Here is a 12942-nt window from a genome sequence, read left to right as displayed (position 1 = left end):
CAAGGATGTACATCCTTGTCTCACACCAGATTTAACATTAAACCATCTTTCTGTACTTCCTTCAATTCTAACTGCTGACTTACAACTCAAATAAAGACTAAGTATTGCTTGATATAATGCCCATTGACAACATATAACTGTAGCATATTGAATAGCTTCTCTCTTGGTACCTTGTCATATGCCTTTTCAGATCGACAAAACTTAAATACAGATCTTTGTTATATTCCCGTGCTTTCTCAGCTATTTCTCGTAAAGTGAAGATCTAATCCTGACAGTCTCTATTTGGCCTTAATCCAGCTTGTTCTTCATCAAGCTTTTTTTCCACAATTCTTCTCAATCTTTTCTCAAGTATACTTGCATAAATCTTGCCAGGAACACTCTGTAGGGAAATACCTCTGTAATTCTCACATTCAGATTTATTTCCCTTTTTATATATGGGTACTATTAGAGCTCTACTAAAATCATCGGGAATTCGTCCCTCTGTCCAGGCTTTCTAGCTGAACTATGCAGTGCAGCTACTGTAAGACTTTTATACCACCATACTTCAGCATTTCTGGTCGAATATCATCTACTCCTGCTGCCTTTCCACATGTCAAGCCTTTGATAGCTTTTTCTACTTCAAGTAAGGATATGTATTCCTGACTGTATACCTCTTGAGTGTTTTTTACCACTGTGCTATCACTGCTTGTTTCATTTAGCAATTTTTCGAAGTAATTAATCCATACTTCCAGGATATCTTTTTCTCCTGTTTTCATCACCTTTATCATCTCGAACTCCTTTTACAGCACTCTTTCCTCCATTTCCAAACTTCTTCAACAACCTCCAAAATATCTTTCCATCTTCTTGATATTTATTGTCTATGTTCTTGCCAAAGTCCTGCAATGACTTTTGTTTAGCTAGTTTTATACAGTGTTTTGCTTTCTTACATTTGTCTCTATATTCTCTAAGAGCACAAGCTGACTTATTTACCAGGAACTTTTGATATGCTTTCTTCTTTTTCTTCACTGCCTCTTTAACTTCCTGTGTCCACCATGGAGTTCTGATTTTTCTATCCTTGCAAACAACCTCACCACTTGCCTCTCTGGCTGAATCAATCAGGGTTTTCTTCAAGGCTTGCCACTAAATCTCCAAGGTGTGGTTCCTGTTCTCAAACTCTTTCATTTTAGATTCAATAATCTTTGTGTATTTTAGTCTACAGTTCACATCTGAGAGCTGCTCCACTTTTATTCGCTTTAAAACTTTCTTACATGTTATTCTTTTCAATATGAAATTCAGTTTTATCATGCTGAAGACTAAATAATGATCACTTCCAATTTCAAATCCTCTGTACACTCTGGTGTCCTGCACCATAGAGAAAACATCACTATCAACAATAACATAGTCAATGAGACCTTTTGTTATTCCTTGCCTCTTCACTCCATGTGAATTTGTGCACATTTTTATGTTGGAACATGGTGTTAATAATAACCAGTCCATGTCCTGAGCAGAAATCCAACAGGTATTTGCCATTATTATTAGCTTTGCTCTTTACTCCAAATATTCCCAAAATATTTTTATATGTCTGACAATCATTTCCTACTCTGCTATTTAGATCCCAACAAGGACCAACTTTTCCTCTTTCATTGTGTCAGTTGCTTTCTCTAAAGCATCAAATAATTCCTCCACTTCTACTCTAGTAGAATCTTCTGTGGGACCATAGGCACAAATAAGTCTCATTGTCCAATTCTCCATTCTGATATTTGCCGACATCACTCTACCTGAGACTGCCTGCCATTCAAGAAGATTAGCCTCATATTTTGTGTTGAATACTATGGCTACTCCTTTTCCCTTGATTGTCATTTCCTGAATATAACATTTTTTATTTATTGCTTAGAAAGATCTCACCAGTTTTTGTCTTTTTTTGTTTCAGTCACCCCATTATGTCGATCTGGTACTTATGTTATTCATCAGCTAGCTCCATTTATTTGCCATTCATTCATTCTTATGTTGATAGTACCGATCTTTAATTCTGGTGATGTTGAGTTGGGGTGTGTTTTAGGATTTGTTCCAGTAGCTGACTTTTTGCTGTTTGCCATGGTTCCCTGGCAAAAACAATGGGGACCTTGTTTAACCTGGCGATGCCCCAGCCGGCATGAAATTTTGTTGTTGTACCATCGTTTTGTATATTGGTTTAAGCCAATAAGAATACAATTTTGTTGGCTATATCCCAAAGCCCATCGTCGTTCGTTCAGTATCCAAGTAGATACCCAACAGGTTGCACCACGAGTAGGTGAGGATTGGACATTAGGTCAGAAGCCCTGGTTGGTTCTCCGCATTCCTTTCAAGGCTATGCAGAGGTCTCCTATCAGTTATACAGCTTTGACCCTTATGCATATAAATCTATAATATAACAAATTATATAGAATTTATTAAAAAACTCCAACATATTTCATCCAACATTACATGGATATCGTTGATGAACCACATTCAAAAGATGAATCAAATAATGAGTCATAAAACGTTTGTATATTAGCTCCTGTCTCAATCGCAGCTGAAGTAGATGATATTACACTATTAGAGTTCAATGGGAAAATTGTAGTGAGTTGAATAGATTAAAACAAATTAAAATAATTATTAATTTAAAATAGTAATATGACCAATTAATGGTGATTACTTCCCAAAACTTGGATATTGGCATATAGCTTGATCATTTCGTATTCAGACGATTTCTTAGCATTTCACGTGTGCCAAGGGGGAAGAAATGTTTTTTAATATAATCTATGCAACTTGCTACAATTGTTCCTTTGAACTCTAATAGCGTAATATATATTATTCAGCTGTGACCGAGACGAGCTAATATATGCATGATTTGTGACTCATTATTTGATTAATCTTTTTAATGTAGTTAACGGTTTATCTCCCTGATGATGTCCACGTAATGTCAGATGAAATATGTTGGAGTTTTTGAATAAATTCTGTACAGTTTTTGTTACATGTGTAAGCCACGAAATTTACTTTAATATATCTAGTGTGCACGTTTCATTAAAGTTATTAATTAATAAGCTAACTAATTAATAAGTAAGATTGACATATATTCCCATAATTTGAGAAAGATGGAATTAAACATTTTAGCTTTACTGTCTTCCATAATGAAACTTTCTAGAAGCTCAATAGTGCAGAGCTCTGCATTATGCCTGCTTTAAGAAACTAAAAATTTTCTGCCTGAGACATATCTCAAGGAAATTTTTTACTTTTTTCTTAGTACGGAGAGAGTTTTGTTTATATAGATGTTAATGAAGAGAGAAGATATGTCAAAACTAATAAAACATCATTGGTGTATGTAGAGCATCGTACTTCTTTTATTTCATTGATATTTATCCATTTAAAAGTTAGATACATTAAATACTATAGTTAATTATTTTAAAAAATAGGTATAGCTTATATACAAGAAGCTGTGCTTTTAAGCTGGTAAGAATAATAAGTCAATAAATTGCTAGCCTTGGTTGACTGAATGGCTAATAAGTATATTAGTTCTCTAACTAACAGACTGTGGGTTAAACTCTCACTGTTGGGCTTGGATGTTTGTGAATGTCTTGAAGTAGGAGATGAATTTCATCACCTGGTGTAAGACTACTGCCCTAACTTATTGAAGTCTTGTAGTGATTTGAAAGTTTGTATTTGGTCTCTAAGAATGGATTTCAGATTATATAAAAAAATTCAAAAAAATATATATAAATATAATTTAAACAAATTTATTTACCTGTTCATGGTCGGTTTACAACCTTTTGTAGGTGGGAGTTATAAAAAAAAATTCTTTGTTCATCACACCAAGCTTTATTACACATCTCGAAATGTTGATATGTAGTAGTGATATTTTATACTGTTAGATGTTAGTATTTAAAATTCTACAAGTACTGCAAAATACTATAAGTGGTTAATGAAGCTAGAAGCTTTATTAACCACTTATAGTAGGGGAGGTAAAGCAGATTTTTAGGTGCTATATTATTAACATGATTATCACATTGCATAAGTGCACTGTTGGAGAGAACTAACTTGTTGTAATAAGGTTATTTTTCCCCATAAAAGCTTTCATAACACCACATGTTGACTCCATGCTCAGATATAGCCATCTTGGTTCAAAGAAGATGAGAATGAAATTGATAAACAGCCAACAGAGATATATGATAAACTGGTAAATTTGTAAGTCACTTGATCATTAAGATATTTTACATATAAACTTTGTTTGCTCACACTTGGGTAAAGGATTAAAACAAGAATATAATTTTTGTTATAATTTACAGATGATATCTTGCCTTTGACAGAATGTGATGGAATGTGGGCATCAGAGTTTGAATAATAGCCAGATGATAGAAGCATATAACTTGTTTTCTTAATCATTTTGAGTCAAATTGTATATTTCAAAAATGCTTGCTTACAGTGGCTTTTATAGAAATGAATTTTTGTCATTCTTTTACTTGAACATGTAGTTCCAGTCTACACTTACATGTAGACTTGAACTACATGTAAGTCAAATTAGATATTTGAGCAATTGCATACAACTGTTTTTGTGAAAGTGAATTTTAGAAATTTTTTACCTCTCTTGAAAGATTGTGTGTAATTTCTGGACATTAATTCACAGTTTCAGTTATAGTAACTTTATTTCTGAGGATATTTTCAAATCATAAAATAAATATGAAACCTAGATTTTGCTCACATTAAAAATTTTATTATTATTTCTTTTTCAGTGTAGAAATAACGGTTTTAACTCTTCCTTTAGCCACCTCCATCACAGAGCCACTTGGCTCCTTCAGCTCAACAAGGGCAACCGCTTGATGCTTCTTCAATGTCCCAGAACCATCAAAATCAAGCACCACCCAGTAATATGAATCAAGGTAGCTATATTGCTTATAAAAAAATCAATTTTACATTTATTTTTATCCCCTGAGTTAAACACTTTAGTATGAAGTTAGTGTTATGCTAGAAAGATTTTCACATGTTGTGTGCATGTACACACACGTCAGATTTCTAAGTAAGTCTAAATATTGTAAACCATATTGAGATAATGGAAGTTTATTTTGCACTTGGTTAGACTATAATAAATTTAGTTTAATCCTTTATCTAAGTGTAAGCAAACAAAGTTTGCACCTGAAAATATCTTCAGGACTGAGATAAGGTGGTACAACAATTTTTATTGCACCACCTATGTTGTACCACCTTACCTCAGTCCTGAAGATATTTTCAGGTGCAAACTTTGTTTGCTTACACTTGGATAAAGGATTAAACTAAATTTATCATATTCAAATAAAATACTAATTCTCATCTCTGTTACAATTCACATCTTTGGACTCTTGAATTTATTCATAATGTTCATTATGAATAAATGTGCATATAGGTTGATATAAGAAGTATCATTCTTTCATGTTTTCAGACTAGTTCAGTTCACTACTCCATTTCTCAGATATTTAATACAAAACTCAGCACTGACAAACATAATTATTATATAATAATCATCAGCCTTCCACTATGAGACTTAAGTTTATCTAAAACTGTGATTTCCAAACTGAGTTCTGGGAACTCTCTTCAGGAGTTCTACAAGAATTATATAGGAACAAAAATTGCAACAAAATATTTTTATATTGTGTTAAGCACAAACAAATTTCATTTAAAAAAAAAAAAAAAAATCTGTCAGCTATTTTTTGAAAAAGAAGTTTTGGTTATTCCAACACTGATTTATGGGCACAGCATGACAGCCATGCCTACAAGTATCACATGACATGCATATCACACATTTTTTGACTGAGAGCATGGATGAACCACTTGTATTTTAACATTGAAAAAACAAACTGCTACCATTCTGTTCTTGGCATTATTTGTGAACTAAAGTGAAGAAATTGTGCTTATATGAAAACTATTTTTCTGTGGTAAAATAGTCATTTATTAGTGATCCATGGAGAAGTCGTGAAATGTTTGAAAAGTTTTTGTATGTCAGTGAAGCAGATAATGGTGAAGATTAAGATGTACAGTTATCAGAGACAAGTACAAGTTAGGTAAGGAGAGAGGTGACCACGACTGAAAAGCACAGTCTTTACAATAAACCAAGTTTTTTTTTTTTATTATTATGATTATTTATTTTGGCCATGAACTGGAGGACAAAACTGTCGTCCTCCATTGTGTATTGTTTGTATGGCAAAAAAAAAAAAAGCAAGCTTTTTCATGGCCGACAAATATTAAGATTTAAGTAAGGAAATCATTTATTGACTGTCAGTGAAAATCTGCAAGTGTTTATGAACAATTAGGCCAAATATATTTAACAATTGTGGGAGGTGAGACAGGCTGATTCATCATATTGAAGATAATCTTTAATTTGGTTTTCATTATAAATATTTTTTATTTTGGATTTTAAATTTTTGTTGAAAAAGGATTCATATGTTGTAAATGAACATATATATGTTTACATAAAAATTGAGGATTCTTTGTATATGAAAAAAATATTTTAGGGGTTCTGTCATAATAAAAAGTCTGGGAATAACAAATCTAAAGTAATAGTGCTACAAACTATTCAGATTCATATTTATACCTTAATAAACATATAACTACTACCAGATGCATTGGAGGACAGGTTTAATGTTTTGGAGGAAGAAATTGGAATACCAGAGAAAAATCAACATTACAGCTGCAGTTAGGAACTAACCAAAGCGATACTGGGGAGGGGACACAGCATGTCACTCATATACTGAGTATTTAGTTCTCTTTACAACTCTGTGTTTAGTGCAGATAGCATGCTAAGCCAGGCTATTCAGGCTCATGATATTTAACATAAGATTTGTGCTCTTCCAGATGAATAAAAGCTAATCTTCCAGTTATCATGAAACTGAACAGTCTGACTTGTTGAGCATGCTGTCTGTTCTAAACATAGAGTTCAATGACAAGAGTCCTTCATATAAGTCATTTCCTCATAGAACATCCATCTCTATAAAAAAACATGTGAAACATCACTCCATTGTTCTAAGTTAAACAGATATATCTATTCCCTTGATGAGAGGTAATACTTTTTAAATCTGCTAATCTTCCTAACTAAGTTGAAAATTATTCACCATTTTATTTGTGTTAGTAACCAAAGTGACACCTTTTAGTATTGTCTGTTATTGTTTTATTGCCATTCTGTACTGATGATGCCTATGACACTTAGGCAAAAATTCTTCAGTTAATAAGTTTTAACATGAGTTTTCCTTCCTTTTAGTTATTATTATGCCAACTCATTGTATTCCTATATTGAAACAAATCTTGATGGATTGATACAGTTAGAAGTGCCCTAGAAGACAAAAATATAAGATCTGATAATGTTTCATTCTTGACAGATAATAGATTAATTTGGAGGGAAATCATTGATAGGAAGTCAGTAATGATTTAACTTTTTCATTTACTCGTATCACTGTCATAATATCCTGTGCACTTCCTGAGGATACATGTCAGGAATTGCGTTTTTTCATGTCTTTTCTATTTCAAATATTGATATATATTCCTGCTGATCTACCATTTTCTACCATTGTGCTTGTTTTATTTTTCGATCTTTCAAAGTAATCACTCCAGACATCAAGAACAGGGCTGTCCAAAGCACTGCCCATGGGCCACATGCGGCCTGCAGTGCGATTTTGTGCAGCCCTCTTGTGGGTTTTGATTTTCATGAGCGAAAAAATAAAAGAATTTGAATCGAGTGCATATTAGATATTTTAATTCTGTCACTAATCGATAATCTCGATGTTGGTAATTTTATTTGGTGTTTTTACATCACTATATATCCATGTGTTTTTCAAATATTAGATGTGCCAAAGAAACTGTTCAAATATTAGATGTTCATAAAAGTTTGCTAACAGGAAAATATACCTGTGGAGTGGAGGGAAAGTACTCTTGTCCCCATTTAAAAGGGTAAAGGGAATGCACAAGACTGTAAGAATTACAGAGGAATAAAGTTGATGTCCCACACAATGAAAATCCTAGAAAGAAGGTGGAGATTGCAAAAGAACAATTTGGTTTCATGCCTGATCGATCAGATGCTATTTTTGAGTTACGGCAAATGATGAGAAGTTTTGAGAGAAACAATGGGAGCTACATCTGGTGTTTAAGGATCTGGAGAAAGTGTATGATAGAGTGTCAAGGCAAGAAGTCTGAGGGAGAAGGTACTAGAGAATGTCAGGTTGGTGCAGGAGATGTACAGAAATGTGAAGACAAGAGTTCAGACCTGCCTAGGACAGACAGAAAGTTTTCAAATGACAGTTGGCTTGCATCAAGGTCAGCATTAAGTCCGTTCCTGTTTATTATTGTGGTGGTAGAGGAGCTGAGAGAAGATGCGTCTTGGACAATGTTGTATGCTGATGACATCTTGCTGTGTGCAGAATCAAGAGAAGCAGCAGCAGCTAAACTGGAAAGATGGAGAAAAGTATTGGAATATAGGTATGAGACTGAGCAGAAGTAAGACAGAGTATATGTGTAGCAAAGTGGATGGCAGCCAGGAGACAGATCTGGAGCTGGAAAGAAATGTCATCAGGAAGGTTAGGGACTTTAGATCATTAGGTTCAACAGTGGAAGAGTATAGAGAGGCTAAGAAGGAAGTGGGATGGAGGAATTGGAGAGAGAGATGGCTGGAGTGCTATGCAATAAGCGGGTGCTGATCAATCTATAAGGCAAAATCTATAGGACAGTAGTGAGTCCAGCTATGACGTATGCTATGGAAACTGTGGCCCTGAGGAAAAATAACATCAGCAGGATGGAGGTAGTGGAGATGAGAATGCATAGGTGGGCGGTCAGTGTGACTAGAAGGGATCGTCTGAGGAATGACTATGTGAGGGGAATGGTGAAAGTTATGAACTTAGGAGCGAAGATACAGGAGGCAAGGTTGAGATAGTTTTGGTCATGTGATGAGAGAGAGGAAGTGTGGGGATCAAAGAAGAGATGGAGGAAGCTGGTTGAGGATGACTTGAGGGTGAAGAACTTGGATGTGGTTACAGCCCAAGATTGGAGGATGTGGAGGAGACTCACAAAAAACAGTGACCCGACCTAAGTGGGACAAGCTACAGAAGAAGAAGAGATTGAATGTGACAAAGTGCATTCTTGGAATGCATCTAATATTGACGAAGTAGATATTCATCATGCTATACAGCTCCAAGCACTTATGCTCAAAAGTGGATTGCATTGGTTCTCCCATGTGCCACCTCATTAAGTTTCTATCAAATCAATATTGAAAATATAACACATTTGCTATTTTTTACTGTGAATCGGGGTGAAACTGAACATTCAGTTACTGGGACAAACTCAACCTGTGCAGAATTGCAGGTAGATACTAGAATATCACTGGAAAAGAATGTAACTTGCAAATGAATTAGACTCGTGTCATGTTGACAATCATAACTGTAAGATGTTTATATTCAGGCCGTTAATCATCTTAGCAAAGAGGATTAGGTATGGAATTCGACATTACCATTCAGACAGAGATGGCAGGAAGTTTTTTCAAGTAGAGTGATGTAGAATATCAGAATGAAAAACTGACAATGAAATTTGCTTGTGCCTATGGTCCCACAGAAGATTCTAGTAGAGAACTCATAAAGGAAATTATGGAGTCACCAAAGAAGGAGTTGAGAAATTGAATAGTTATATTTATTTGTGTGTATTGTCCCATAGAATAATTTACTGTAAAAGTTTTGTTATTTATTAATAAAACTGTGCTATTTTGTAAACTCGTAAATTTGTTCTTATATTTCCTTATGTTATCTTTCCATTGACTATGCCAGTTTAAAGATAAACTTTGTTTATGATATTTTAGTTCACTAAGCTTCTCTATCTTAAAGTTTTGTTCCCCCCCCCCCTTTTCTGCCCTTGTCCTTTGTTTTTATCTCACGTAAAGCAGACTCTAATTCTAGCTATCGTCAGCTATACAATTGTAGTATATTCAATTTCTTGCACTCTTCGACCTGACAAATTTATTTGATTTACGACTGCGCTAGTCAGGAAGAGTAATAGAGAGTAAGAAGTTAAAGAAATAGAATAAAGGTAAAATCTAGTCAAAATTTTCTTAACCATATAGCAAGTCAAGGCAATATCTAATTAACACACACAGGTCCGTAATTTTTTTAGTACATTGGCAATGATCAGATCAAATTGTTGTTCAAACAAAGCATTTTATTCTAACTAAAAATATTGAGATTACAAACTAGACGAATAGTGGAGAATAACTATATCACGAACTGTTTTTCCCAGCATAGCTAACTTCAGAAAATATATTACACAATTAAAACATGCACATTTTGCGTTCACGCAACCCTAACACACTACTTAATATTATACAATACACACTAGACAATTAGTGGGGAATAACTGATTCTCCCAGCATCGCTAACTTCAGAAATTTACCTTGTACAAATATAACATACATTTACGCCACTCTGACATTCTACTCAGTATTTTATAAAAATACTGAGTAGAATGACACATTAATATAATTGTATATAGATGTTAAGACACTTGCTTAACATCTATATACAATTTTTACATATCTACAATCCAGGAAACATCGATATGATGTACTTACTCACAGTTTTTCTCTTTATAAACAGTCCTTTATCACGAACAAAGTTTCCATTGGGACATTTCGAATCTTTGCCTTGATCTGGATATTTCTTTCTTTAACTTGGACATTTCTGTACTCTGTATACCGTCGCGGTTGTGTTGGCCTGAGTAGCAAACAACATTCTTCCTTCTTTCTTCCTTGGCTGGTGGCTGCCAGTTGATTACACTAGTAGGCATATGGAGAAGCTCTGATTTTATCTTTGACGTTTATCCATAGGACCCCGAATAGTCGTTCTTGACTTTGCGGGAGAGTGCAGTCTGCCATACGGTGGGATACATCAGTGGACGTGTCTTGGAAACTACCCGGAAAATTTCAGGGAAACTCACCGTTGATGAAATTTTGACAATAAGCCATCAGGGTCAAGAGGTACGTATTACCAAACTTCCAGCCACACGCTCCTAGTCATCTTCTCTTCTCTTCCCGTACAGATTGTTTGGTATGACACCCTTGTAAAATTGAGCTTGACAAGTTAACTAAATTAACTTATCATGTGAAATTTTACACTACAATTTCTAAGGAAAACTAAGGAAGAAGTAGATGAGTTTTCAAATCATTGGAGACAACATCGGATATGAAGAAACAGGAAAGCTGACTTTTATTCAAAGTAGAAAATGAATACCACACACATAGAATTGTTTGGAAAAATTTGGAGAAAAGGACAAAGCTTATAATAATGGCAATTACCTGCAGGATTTCTGTTCTGACATGGACTAGTCATTATGAACATGTTCCAGCATAAAGATGCTTGGCGTGGCTATCCGAAGACTGCCAAATCTCAACTTTCTGCTATCCAACTGTTCTGAATGTTTTTTTTTTTTTTTTTTTTTTTTTTTTTTTTTTTTTTTTTTTTTTATTCTACTAGTATCCTGAAATCATGCACACCATTATGAAATTTGTAATGGTGTAAATGATACTAACAATATTTTAGACATGGAATATATGTTTTGTGTCAAATTTATTTTAGCGATAAGAAGTGATATTTTATAATAACAGGCAAAAAAAGAAAAGAGAACCAGTGGATGACATTATTGTCTAAGAACAAAGTAATTAAAGTATAAACAGTACACTATTAAAACTTTCTGAAGAGTTTCTTCTGGTTGCATGTTTCATTTCTGTACACTGTTCAATTTTTAAAATAAATTTAGGCTTCTTCACCATAGTGTCTTAGTACCTATTCAGTTATTGCTTTAAGTTTTTTCTCCCTTGAAACTGCTTTTGTAGAAAAAAAAAAAAGTTAAACTCCGAAAATATTTTATCTCTTATGAGACTTTGCTTATTTCTCAGGTATTAATCTTATGTGCCATTTTTGTTTTAGGTAACTCAATGCCTTCAACAGTTAACAACACCTCACTTCCCATGAGTGGCTCACCACATCCAAGTTATAGCTCAGGTATTTCAGTAGGTCAGTCTCCACAACAGCAGCAACAGTCTCAAGTTCAGCAGTCTCCGACTCAGCAACCAAGCCAACCACAGCAATCACAACAGCAGCAACAGTCGTCAGCACAGCCTCCACACCAGCCACAACAAAATCCACAGCAACAGCATCAGTCATTAAATTATTCTCGTTCTTCTATGATGCAGCAACAGCAATATAACATCTCACAAAGTGAGTTCTGTATGCAATTTGCATGCATGCCAAGCAGATTATTTCCTACCACTTGAATAAATAACATGTGATTTTTAAAATAAATAAATAATAATAGTAGTTCACTCAACTTCCACTATAGCAAAAGTCCCATAGGCACAATACTGTTATAAAATTCATTAAAACAAACTGTCAGCTGTAATGAAGTAGTCTGTGAGTTTGCTAATATGAGAATCAACTACATCATCTTAATAGTATGTTACACCTTTTCCATTTTTACATGTTTGCAAATTATTGTTCTTGATTGGTGGATATTTGTGTTCTCTCATTATATTGGTATTTAAGTACTCAGATAAAGTGTTTTTTTATAGTGCTATTTCATATAAATTTGAATATAATGATGACTAACTTTAAAACCATTTGTCCTTCTAGAAAAATGTTTTTTTTTTTTTTTTTAAACTGATGCACATCTTAATTGAGAGTAAGATGTGCATTTTATTGTCCAGTATTGATAGAATTACTGTTTAACACCTTCTGAAGGAACATTTCCATAATGACTAATAGTTTCAGAGGGCAATCAACATAGATATTGAAATTGCTCATGCGAAACTGCATAAAATGTGTTGAGTAGTATTTGAGCTATGGAGTTAGCCCGGTGGCTGTGCGCTTCGCAACCATATGCCTGGGGAAGGAGTGTCCTAGGTTCGATTCCCGTCGGAGATGTGAGGAGCTGAAGGATCTTCCTCATCCATAGCCA

General features: G+C 34.2%; 1 protein-coding gene across 1 annotated transcript in view; it reads left to right on the top strand.

The window, feature by feature from the left end:
* LOC150103512 (uncharacterized) overlaps positions 1-12942 on the top strand; it is a 109145-nt gene that overhangs the window by 68725 nt on the left and 27478 nt on the right. The window contains exons 4-5 of the mRNA XM_090398253.1: positions 4757-4871; positions 11916-12206. Of these exons, the coding sequence (XP_090254379.1) occupies positions 4757-4871; positions 11916-12206 (406 nt within the window). The remainder of the gene's footprint in view (positions 1-4756; positions 4872-11915; positions 12207-12942) is intronic.

Source organism: Typopeltis vanoorti, chromosome 9 (assembly GCF_054136105.1).
Source record: "Typopeltis vanoorti isolate ZY-2024b chromosome 9, IOZ_Tvanoo_1.0, whole genome shotgun sequence".
Lineage (NCBI taxonomy): Eukaryota > Metazoa > Arthropoda > Arachnida > Uropygi > Thelyphonidae > Typopeltis > Typopeltis vanoorti.
This window is presented reverse-complemented; position numbering and strand designations above follow the sequence as displayed.